The sequence below is a fragment of the Colobus angolensis genome, unplaced genomic scaffold (assembly GCF_000951035.1).
Source record: "Colobus angolensis palliatus isolate OR3802 unplaced genomic scaffold, Cang.pa_1.0 Scaffold87, whole genome shotgun sequence".
Lineage (NCBI taxonomy): Eukaryota > Metazoa > Chordata > Mammalia > Primates > Cercopithecidae > Colobus > Colobus angolensis.
The window spans coordinates 2,066,835-2,077,255 of NW_012122598.1; the positions used below are offsets into that span (position 1 = coordinate 2,066,835).

The window sequence follows — 10,421 nt, forward strand, 5'->3', positions numbered from 1 at the left end:
ACTGATGGTGGGAAGCGGGGTGGGGAGGGAGAAAAAGAAAGAAAATATTTTCCGTGTCCCCGCCTGCAGAGTCAGTGTGCGGTTTGGGAGAAAATGTGTCGGATATTTTGGGGCGGTCACGTGGGCGGGCGGGCTCCGAGAGGCCCCGGGACAGTCCCAGCCTAAAGCCGTGCCCCCCCAGGAGCCCCCCAGTACCAGGAGCCCCGGACTTTGCGACGCTCCATCCCAGAGACCGCCCGACGCCGGGACCTCAGGGCTCCGCCGCCTCCCTTCCCCCTCCCACTCCAGGTGAGTCAGGCGGGGAAGGAGGCTCGCCCGCTCCCTCGCCTGGGTCCTCCGGCGAGGCGGCTGGGGGAGGGGGCGCGGAGGAGCCGCACGGGCGAATGTCCTCCCGAGGCTGGCCAGGCTGGCCGCCGGGCTTGAGGGGGGTTTCTTGCCCCGACCCGGGCCAGCCCTGCTGTGGGAAGGGAATGGGGAAGATTTTAACAGGCTGAGGATGGGCTGGGTCATCTGCCCTGCATTTTGGTGCATAGCAGAGGAGAGCATTTGGGGAAGTCTTCAGCCAGGGGACATTCCTCCTTATATTTTTGTGCTGGGAATGTGAGAGAAGACAGGGATTCTCTCGCGGGGAAAGACTACCACCCCCTTACCCCCGGGCTCTGATGGGTAGATTTGATGTTCCATGCTGGTCCAAGTTCCTCCCTCCCCAGTAGAATGGCACACCTTGGACATCAGAAAGCAAGGAAAACGTTCAGAGGCAAGTGAGCCTGGCCCTCCGCGTCCAGCAGTTCCGAGGGACTAGTGCATAGGATAGGGATCTGTGAACTTTCCTTGAAGCTCTGGATTCCCTCCGACACGTTCCCAGCCCAGGTGCGAGCCTTGGCTCCCTCCAGCCAAGGTGCGGGGGGGCACCTCTGGAGTATTCTTGAGGGAAGCCCAAATGGAACAAAGAAAGAGCCGGAAGACCGGGACAGGTACCCAGGAGTGCTGGTCCCAGAGTTCCACTGACGCTGCCTCTCTCTCTTTAGCAGCTACGGCCCAGTTCCCTCTACCTGACCCAGTATGTAGGAGCCAGTCTCCGCAGGTGGCCAGCCGGTAAGAAGATGCTTGGTTGTTAGTGGTGGTGGAGGGGGTGGGGGCAGGGGAGCCTGAGTAGGAGGTCTTCAGGGCAAGAAACTGAGAAGACTGTCCTGCTTTAGGGCTCTGGTCCTGGGCAGCTGGAATCCCAGTCCTCAAGTCTGAGGCTTCTGCCCTTAGTGTCAGATGCTAAGATGGGGTCAAGGACCACAGCCAGCGTCTCATATCCTTGAGGCAAGTAGAGAGAAGACAGGGGAGCGGGGATAGTGTGTGCAGGGTGCCTGGAGCTTGGGTATCCCATATAGACAGACACACAAACACACACATACACATACACACACGCGCACTGTGGCCTACAGCCTAGTAGGCAGCATGGGGCACGCCCCCCCCACATCCCGGCACACCCCCACCCCTGGCTCAGAAAGCCACCTAACTGGCACCTCCAGTTCCCCCCTCTGCCCCACCCTACCCATGCCCTCTGATGCCCACACACATTCCACTGGCATTGCCCGCCTGCCTCCTGGGCACTGCCCCTCCCTGGGGCTAGTAGGGTGGAGGGAGGGCACCTGGGGATGAGAGGTGGAGACTCAAGGGTCTGGACTCCCCCAGGGATGGCACGAGGCCAAGGAAGCCTGGCCCACTGCTGCCTCCTGGGGAGCAGGCTGGGGCCCAGGCTAGAGCAGAGGATGCCTGGGTTCTCTGCCCAGGCTGGAGATGGGGTCATGGAAAAAGGTGGTCGTGTTTATACAGAGGGGAGGGGGGCAGCGGGTGGAGAGTGGCCGACAAGAGCAGCTTTGTTCCAGGCTCTGGAGCGGGCAGGGCGGCAGGGAAACGCACCCCCCTCCATCCGGCAGCCCCCTTCATCCATGCCCTCCCCTCAACTCCACCTCAGCTCTAAGAGAAGCAGCTTTGTAAAAGCCCCTCTCCCCTAGTCCGTCATCCCCCCTGCGCCACCATCTGAGATGGCATCTTAGTAGAGGAAGAACGTTCTCTACTTTCCATGAGTCCCCCAAAGAACCAAGGCATCTGGGGCCTCAGTTTAGGATTTCCTTTTACTCTGCGCTGCCTTCAATTCCTTAGTCCATTCCTCTACCCTAGATTTAAGACCCTCCCCTTCTCTTCCCAGCCAAGATAGAATCAAGGCTCAGAAATGGGAGGAATCTCTGCCCCCTTCTTCTCTTCACTCAACCCCCAAGTCCCTTCTCTGAGGCAAAATAAGAGGAAGGCCAGGGACAACTCTCCTTGGCTCACATGCAGCATCATTCCTTGGTGAGGATCAGGAGCTGAGCATCCCTCTATGGGGACCCCCCACTGCCCACCCCGCAGGCCTGTGTTTCCCATTGGTAGGTGAGAAGCAAAGACAAGGAGGGCTAAGGCAAAGAGCCTTGTTCCCAGTCTAAGCCAAGTCTGGGGAACATGGGGATGGGGGAGTCCTCTAGTAGCTTCTCACCCTTGTCATTGGAGGGGTTAATCCACTTGGAATGTGGCCTGGCCAGTTGAGCTGTGGCCCAGGGGCCTCAGGGGCCCCGAACTCCTGGCTCCATCTGGGCTTAACTAGGGATGAGAACTTTGGAGGGGAATAGGAGAAGGAAAAGGAGAGGGACCCTGGAGGCTTGGAGCTCAGACTTTTAGGGCCTGTGAAAACACTGGGCTAAAGAGTTTGAGGGTGCTGGGTGTATGGGTGGTGCCATGGTGAGGGGCAGGGGATGCTTCATTCGTAAGGGCTGAGTGAAGTGTGATGGCATTGGGATCTGGGTTCTTGTGACCTCCATGACAGTTTACCCTCAAGGGCTTGAAGGCCAAGGTAGAGGAGAGAAAGAAAAACAAGCAAAAACAAAAATAAAAACCAGAGGTATAAAGACTGAGAGCTACAGATCCTAGAAGCAAATACTGATGGAAAGAAAGGCAGATATACCCATCCCCTACCTCTGGGCCTGCCCACCCCATGGTCTCTCTGCGTTTTAGTCTCTTGGCCTTTCTCTGCCCTTCACAGCAGTCTGTTATGGTTCTGGCTGGTAGAGATACCCAGGCTGGGGTGACTCTTCCTCCCTAGCCCACTAACTGCCTAGAGAGGCGAGAAGTTCTGGGGCTCCTGGGAAAGCCAACCTTTTTCCTTTGTCAGAGGATCAGGATAGGAACCACCTACTTAGCACTAGGATTCCCATCTCCTCTCTACCTCCTTCTCCTCCCCTTCCCCTGGGCTCAGGTTTAAACTCTTAGAGGGAAGCCTACTTTGGGGGAGGAGAGGATGCAGGGAGAACGTCCCAGAAATAGGGAGCCCAAGGATAAGAAAGAAAAGGAGGCAGAATGCCTGGGCACGTGGCTCACGCCTGTAATCCCAGCACTTTGAGAGATCAAGTCAGGCGGATCACCTGAGTTCGAGACCAGCCTGACCAACATGAAGAAACCCCATCTCTACTAAAAATACAAACATTAGCCATCTCAAAAGAGAGAGAGAGAGGCTGGGCGCGGTGGCTCAAGCCTGTAATCCCAGCACTTTGGGAGGCCGAGACGGGTGGATCACGAGGTCAGGAGATCGAGACCATCCTGGCTAACACGGTGAAACCTCGTCTCTACTAGAAAATACAAAAAACTAGCCGGGCGCGGTGGCGGGCGCCTGTAGTCCCAGCTACTCGGGAGGCTGAGGCAGGAGAATGGTGTGAACCTGGGAGGCGGAGCTTGCAGTGAGCTGAGATCCGGCCACTGCATTCCAGCCTGGGCCACAGAGCGAGACTCCGTCTCAAAAAAAAAAGAGAGAGAGAGAGAGAAAAGGAGGCAGAGAAGTAAAATCAGCTGACCAAGAAGCAGCTCCTTGGCATCATACACTTGGCACAAGTGGGGGTTCCATCAACATCCTTAGATTTGAAGCAGTGGGTACAAGAGGGCTTAGAGGGTGAGGAAAAATTAGAGACAGGAAGAATTGGGAGGGGAAACTGGAAGAGGGAGTGTTAAATAGAGAGGGAAGTGCTTACTAAAGCAGAGCTATGGAGGAAAATCAGGTACAAAGAGAACTAATATGAGACATTTACATAGCATTCCCTATGTGCCCTACATTATGCCAAACACTTGACATTGGTTAATTTATTTAGTCCTCACAACAACCATATGAGGTAGGCCCTATTATTAGTCCCAAGTGATGCAGGAGGAAGCTGAGGCACAGAGAGATTAACATGCCTGAAGTCCCACAGCTAGCAAGTGGTAGGGTACAGTCCAGGTAGTCTGGCTCTAGAGTCTGTCCCCCAGCCTTTGCCTTGTACTCCTCTCCAGAGAGCTGTAGGGCTCCCAGGTTATAACAGAATTATGTTTGTTTTCTCCAGGATGGTAAAGAGTTTGAATCTGGGCTCCCCCACTTGCAGCCATGTGACCTTAAGCCAGTCACTTCATCTCAGTTTCCTCATATGTGAAATGGGAATCATAACTCCCAGTTCACAGGACTGATGTGAGGGGTAGGTCAAATGCTTAGCCCAGTTGTGGTGATTCATGATCACTTCCCAATCTAGGAGTTCTCTCCACCAGAAGTCCTCAGACCATCATTCACCTTGGGACCTCCGTTTACCCTTTCCTGGAGCTCCTCTGGAGTTTCTCAGAGCCTGCATAACCCCCTGCCCTGCCGTCTCTACCACACTGCAAGGGCCCTGAGCCAGGGCAGGATAAACCGTAGCAGCACAGAGGGAGAAGACTGCAACTGAGAGAGGGTCATGGGGCTTGGAACCTCAGAGTAGTCATTCTCTCATCTCTCCTTTCCCTCTCTTTCTCCCTAGGACTCTTGGAGGCCCAGTGGGCAGGCCAGGCAGGGCGGGCACGGAGCCTCCCAGGCTGGGGCAGTGGGCATGGGCAGGGGCTGTGGCTGAAGACCTCCCCCGCCCACTGCAGACCCCAGGGGACTCCCACACCGCAGCTGCCATGGCCACCAATAAGGAGCGACTCTTTGCGACTGGTGCCCTGGGGCCTGGATCTGGCTACCCAGGGGCAGGCTTCCCCTTCGCCTTCCCAGGGGCACTCAGGGGGTCTCCACCTTTCGAGATGCTGAGCCCTAGCTTCCGGGGCCTGGGCCAGCCTGACCTCCCCAAGGAGATGGCCTCTCTGTGTGAGTCTCACGGATCTTGGGGAATGAGGGCAAATGGAAACAGGAGGGCATCTGGAGGGTGGATGGTAAAAGAGTTGGCACTCCAGTTAGGAAGACAGGCAGGGGACAGGGGTTTGGCCTAATGGAGTAGTAGTGAGTAACAGAGGGTGGCAGTGGTGGTGAGGAAGGAGTTTGGATGTGGACTCAATGGAAGTGTTTGCTAATGAGAGTTCTCCTGTTCAAATAGGATAGGGAGGTAGCAGGCCTAAAATTTGGAGGGCGGGTATCTAAAACTGCCTCCTGGGTCAGTCAACTAGTAGAGGGGCACACCTTTGTGTGGGCAAGCTGGGGGTGGGTCTGGTGCAGGGTGAAGCTGCTGCCGGCGTGCAGTTGGGAGTTGTGGGGAGCCAGACTGGGAAGCAGAAAATTCTGGGAGGATAGTCACCTGGCTCTGCAATCAAGAGGTGAAACTGGGCCGGGCGCAGTGGCTTACGCCTGCAATCCCAGCACTTTGGGGGGCCGAGGTGGGTGGGTCACTTGAGGCCAGGAGTTCAAGACCAGCCTGGCCAACATGGTGAACCCCGTCTCTACTAAAAATACAAAAATTAGCCGGGTGTGGTGATATGTGCCTGTAATCCCAGCTACTTGGGAGGCTGAGGCAGGAGAATCGCTTGAACTTGGGAGGCAGAGGTTGCAGTGAGCTGAGATCATGCTACTGCACTCTAGCCTGGGCGACAGAGCGAGACTCCATCTCAAAAAAATAAAAAAGAAAAAAAAAGAAACCCTGTCTCTACTAAAAATACAAAAATTAGTGGGTGTGGTGGTGCACATCTGTAATCCCAGCTACTCAGGAGGCTGAGGGAATCACTTGAACCCAGAGGCAAAGGTTGTAGTGAGCCAAGATTGTGTCACTGCACTCTAGCCTGAGCAACAGAGCAAGACTCTGTCTCAAAGAGGAAAAAAAAATAAAAGTGAAATTGCTTTGAATTACGTGGAGGCTGCAGAAAGGGGAAAGAAATCCTGTGGCAGGTCCCCAAAGATGTGTGGGGTCAGGAGACTGTGCTTCTTGGTTCAGGAGACTGTGCTTCTTGGTTCTGGGGAGGATAGAAATGACTGCAAAGAAGGTAGCTTTTGTACCATAAGTAATCCAGAGAGGCAGAGGGGGGTGTTCCAGAAGCATCGTCTCCTCCAGCGGTGTGGATCTGGGCTCCTCCCCTCCCTGCAGGTCTGGCATAGAGCCTGCATGCTGTGCAGATCCCTACTTGTTCCCCAGGCCTGCCCTCTTTGGGTTAAGCCTTTAAGTGCTGACAGCAGGCAAGGCTTGGGCCTCTCCTCTCCTCCTCCCTCTGGGACCCCTCTCCTCCCAGTTGGTAGTCCTTCCTCCTGGCCAGGCCATTACATTACAGGTGGGGGTGCCAAGCTGGTTAAGAGAAGGCTTCAACTGGGGACAAGAAAAGGTGATTGAAGGGCGGGGAAAAGGGCAAATTCCGAGACAGAGTTGGAGAGAAAAAGACAAAAAGATAAAGGCACATCCTTCATGGCTCCACAAGTGCAGAGACAGAGGTAGAAGAGAAGGTGCCCTGCTTCCAGGAGGGGGCACGCAGTGGGTTGTGTGTCTGTATGTGAAAGGGGTGACTAGGCTGGGCTGGCAGCTCCACTGGAAAGAGCGTGTTCATCTGGAGAAGGGGTGAGCGTGTGGTGCCTCCAGACCTGATGCAGTTGTGTGTGCGCAGCATCTCCCTGAGCCTCTGCTCATGTAAAGAATTCCATGTGTGCAACAAAGAGTCAGTGTGAGGAGTGAGGAGAGATTTCGTAGTGCTGCTGACGCTGTGGCTGGCGTTTGGTGAAGCCTGCTGGTGGCATGTCTGTAGTCCAAATGGGGTTATTTGAGTGGCATGTAGGTGAACAAGAGAGCACAAAGTGCCCTTTTTGGAAACTTCGGCTGGGCTTCCCCAGACTTCATTTTCACCCCACTAATCTGTCCTAGGGACCTGGGGAAGTGGGAAGGAACCACCCTCCCCGCATGAATGTACTTCTGGCAGCGAATCCTACAACTCAGCCTCTTGGGACTTGATTTTCCCAGGTTCTGGGAGAGGCAAGTAAAGGAGATGGAGTGGAGAGGGAGAGGAGAGAGAATGGTAGTGGGGACAACGCTAGAGCTAGTAGCCAGTCCCCAGTGACGTCCCCCTTGTGCCCCTGTGCTGTGGACACACTGAGATCAAGGTCAGGGTTCAAAGTGAGGTCAAGGTAGGGAAGTGGTCAGGCTGGGCTCCATCTTCGAAGGCCATGCTGAAGGAGGGGGCTGAAAGGAGAAATCCAAGGGAGGAGCCAGAGCCAGGGCAGGTAGCTGGGGAGGGTGCGGCTGGCGTGGAGGGACAGGTCTGGGCAGGGAGGTGGCAGGAGGAGGGAGGAAGGGAAGGCTTGGGGGTGGGTCCCTACGTGGCTTAAATGGGGGTGGGGCATGCAGCACCTAGTGGTAGTGGAGAGGAAGACATAGGGGAGAGGAAGAGATCCAGGAGTCTGGGAAACCTTCCAGAGTGGGAGAGTAGCAGAAGGGTGAGAGAGTGTCCTCTCTCATTTCTCTGACCTGCTGTCCCTTTTTGGCTGGGAGCATCTAGTGGAGAGGGTTTAGAGGCCTAAATCTGATGCCAAAGGCATACTCACCTTGAGTTTGTGTGTGTCATCACCCTCTCCCTTATTCTGTGGATGACACATACACACTATCTCTCACACACAGACTAAGAGAGGTGGCCCTTGAAGAGGTCTGACATTTCTCCCTGGGGCTGTCTCTTGGATCTTATTGCTGGGTCCCTGGCACCTTGGGACATCCTTGTTGAGAACTGAAGTCTTGCTCTACTTCCCGGAGCTGTCTCGGGGTCTGAAGGGGGTGAGGCAGACGTCTCGGAACTGCATGGTGGTGGAGGGGAGGCTCAGAGGAGCACGTGCTGCTGAGGCAAGCACAGGCCTGTGCTCATGGAAAGCAGAGGGGTGTGTGTTTGTGTGTGTGCGTGCGTGTGTGTTCATGCATGTGCATGAAACCCCGGTGTCTGTGTCCCTATGTATCTCTATGTTTGTGAATCCTAGTGTGTTCTAGATTTGCTTTCTACAGGGAACAGAGTCTGATGAGAAAGAACGGAAGCCTTGCCCTCCTCCCACTCCTGAGCAGATAGCTGTGGTCCTGACGACCTAGCCCAGTTTGTCCTCTAAACCTAGCGATGTTGCCCTGGCCATGGGGCCACTGTCCCTGGGGCAAGAAGTCCAGACTTCACCACACTAAGTTACCACACATGGGGACACTGAGGACAGGCTGGCACAGAGAGAGAGTCTTGCTTAAAAGAAACTGAAAAAGAGAGACTCACAGACAAGACAAGGGACAGCTACCCAGGCGCAAAGGTGCAGACACAGAGAAGCCAGGCACTGAGAGAAGCAAGGAGAACAAGCAGGCGGGTAAGGGCAGTGAGCAGTGAGGCCTCCTCCAGGAAAAAAGCCCAGTCGACTGCCTCCTTTCCCCTCCCCGCCCCGGTCTCTCCTCCTCCGGCACAGGCTCCAGCTCCAGGCCGACACAAACGGGGCTTTGATTGCAACAGGAAACCTCTTTGGCGGTGGGGGGAGCCGGGCAAGCCGCCGCCGCCAGGGCCCAGGCTGCACCCCCCTCTCCTGGCCCCCTACCCGGTCCCAGCCCCCATCCTGCCCAGCGCGCCTCACATCCCTGCTTTGGGCCCCACTCTCATTCACACCTCGCTATTCTTCTGCTCTTCTGCTACCCCCTCCTCCAGAGACCCCCTCCCATTTCCCTTCAGGTGGGACTCCTACCTCAGGACTCACCCTTCTGGCAGGGCCTGCTTTACTTTGAAATGCCCCCTTTTCAGCTTTTTGAGGAAGGGTTTTAGAAAAAAGGGAGAATTTAGCGTGAGGAATTCAGAGCCAGTTATCCTCAAGTCCCATCCAGAAGGTGGCAAGAAGGGAAAGGTGGGGTGCATAAGGAGTTAGCTGTCCCTGCTCTGCCTCTCCCTGGCCAAACTCATCCTTGCCAGGGTGGCAGGGGCTCTGAGGGGTGACCCCGAAAGAATCTGAGTGCTAGTGGCCTTATTAGTTGGGGAGGGGTACACTCCTCTTTGCCTCTAGGACTATGCCTTTGTGGGGCTCTAGCTGGGAGGGGGGTGTGCCATGGTGGTGGGGATCATAGGGAAGAGGGTGAGTCAGGCAGCAGCCCCCCCTTCATACTCCCACCAGGATGGCGGAGAACATCTGGTTCCCATGAAATGCTAGAAGGCTAATGGGTCTAATTGCTGCAATAAGGTCTGGAGAAACTTTGGGGAAAAGAGGGGGCACTAGATCCCCCATCCTCTTACCTTCTCCCCAAGGCTGTACTAAGTCTGTCTAGAATGGGGGGGTCAGGGTTGATGGGGAGGGCGGGCCTGATGCCCTAATGCCTGGTCCTAAGGACCCCCTCCATGCAATGCCTGGGATGCACACACAGATGGGGTGATGAGGAGTGGGGTGCATCTGGTGAAGAGAAATGGGGGCTATTGAGGACTCATGGCTTCCTGGAGCCCTCCCCCAACTCCTCCTGTGCCCTCCTCCCAACCCCCTCCCTGTGGCCTGGCCACTTCTGGTTCTAATTACCAACCAGGCAGGCCTGACTTAATTGGGACCTTTCAGATTTCTGAGGGGGAAGGGGGGTACTGACAGCTTGAAGTTGACTAATCAAGGCTCTTTCCCTCTTGTTTTCGGGGGTACTCCCTATTTTGCACTTAACTGATTGCTTTTGTTGTTGTTTGTCGCTGGACAGATTCTGATTCAGAAAGTTTTCTTTTTCTTTCTTTCTTTCTTTCTTTCTTTCTTTCTTTCTTTCTTTCTTTCTTTCTTTCTTTCTTTCTTTCTTTCTTTCTTTCTTTCTCTTCTTTGTTTCTTCTTTTTGTGGGGTGGGGGTGACTGGATTCAGAAATGGGTATTTAGGGTTGGGGGAGCAGGAGGGAGCTTATACTAGGTTGGAAAGAGCAGTGCATTCCCTCCCCATCCCTGCTTCAAGCCCACCAGTCAGTCTTGCCACCCCGAGGTTCCCCGCCATCCGCAAGTCAGGCCTATTCCCAGCCCCGGGAGCCCCCGCCCCTCCCCCGCGCCCGCCATCCTTCGCGTACTCTGGCACCCCTTCCTGCCCTTTATTCTTCCAACAGGCGCCCCACTCCTGCAGCACCCCCAGTGCGCCCCCCACCCGGTACAACATATTCTTAGAAAAGCGCGCCCCGCCCTGGCCCAGCCATAGCCGCCTGGCGGG

At 55.4% G+C, this 10,421-nt stretch overlaps 1 protein-coding gene across 4 annotated transcripts in view; it reads left to right on the forward strand.

Moving 5' to 3' along the window:
- The first annotated feature begins 6 nt into the window (after positions 1 to 6).
- The window catches only part of RARG (retinoic acid receptor, gamma), a 21,731-nt gene continuing 11,316 nt past the window's right edge, over positions 7 to 10,421 (forward strand). For 2 of the 4 annotated variants that reach the window (XM_011930535.1, XM_011930536.1), the window contains exons 1-2: positions 7 to 288; positions 1,029 to 1,095. Coding sequence is in view for 2 of the 4 variants with exons in the window: in XM_011930532.1 (XP_011785922.1) it covers positions 4,981 to 5,164 (184 nt within the window). In the remaining 2 variants the exon portion in view is untranslated. Of the gene's footprint in view, positions 289 to 1,028; positions 1,096 to 4,838; positions 5,165 to 10,421 lie in introns of all 4 variants that reach the window. The other 2 variants (XM_011930532.1, XM_011930533.1) reach the window with 2 other exon arrangements.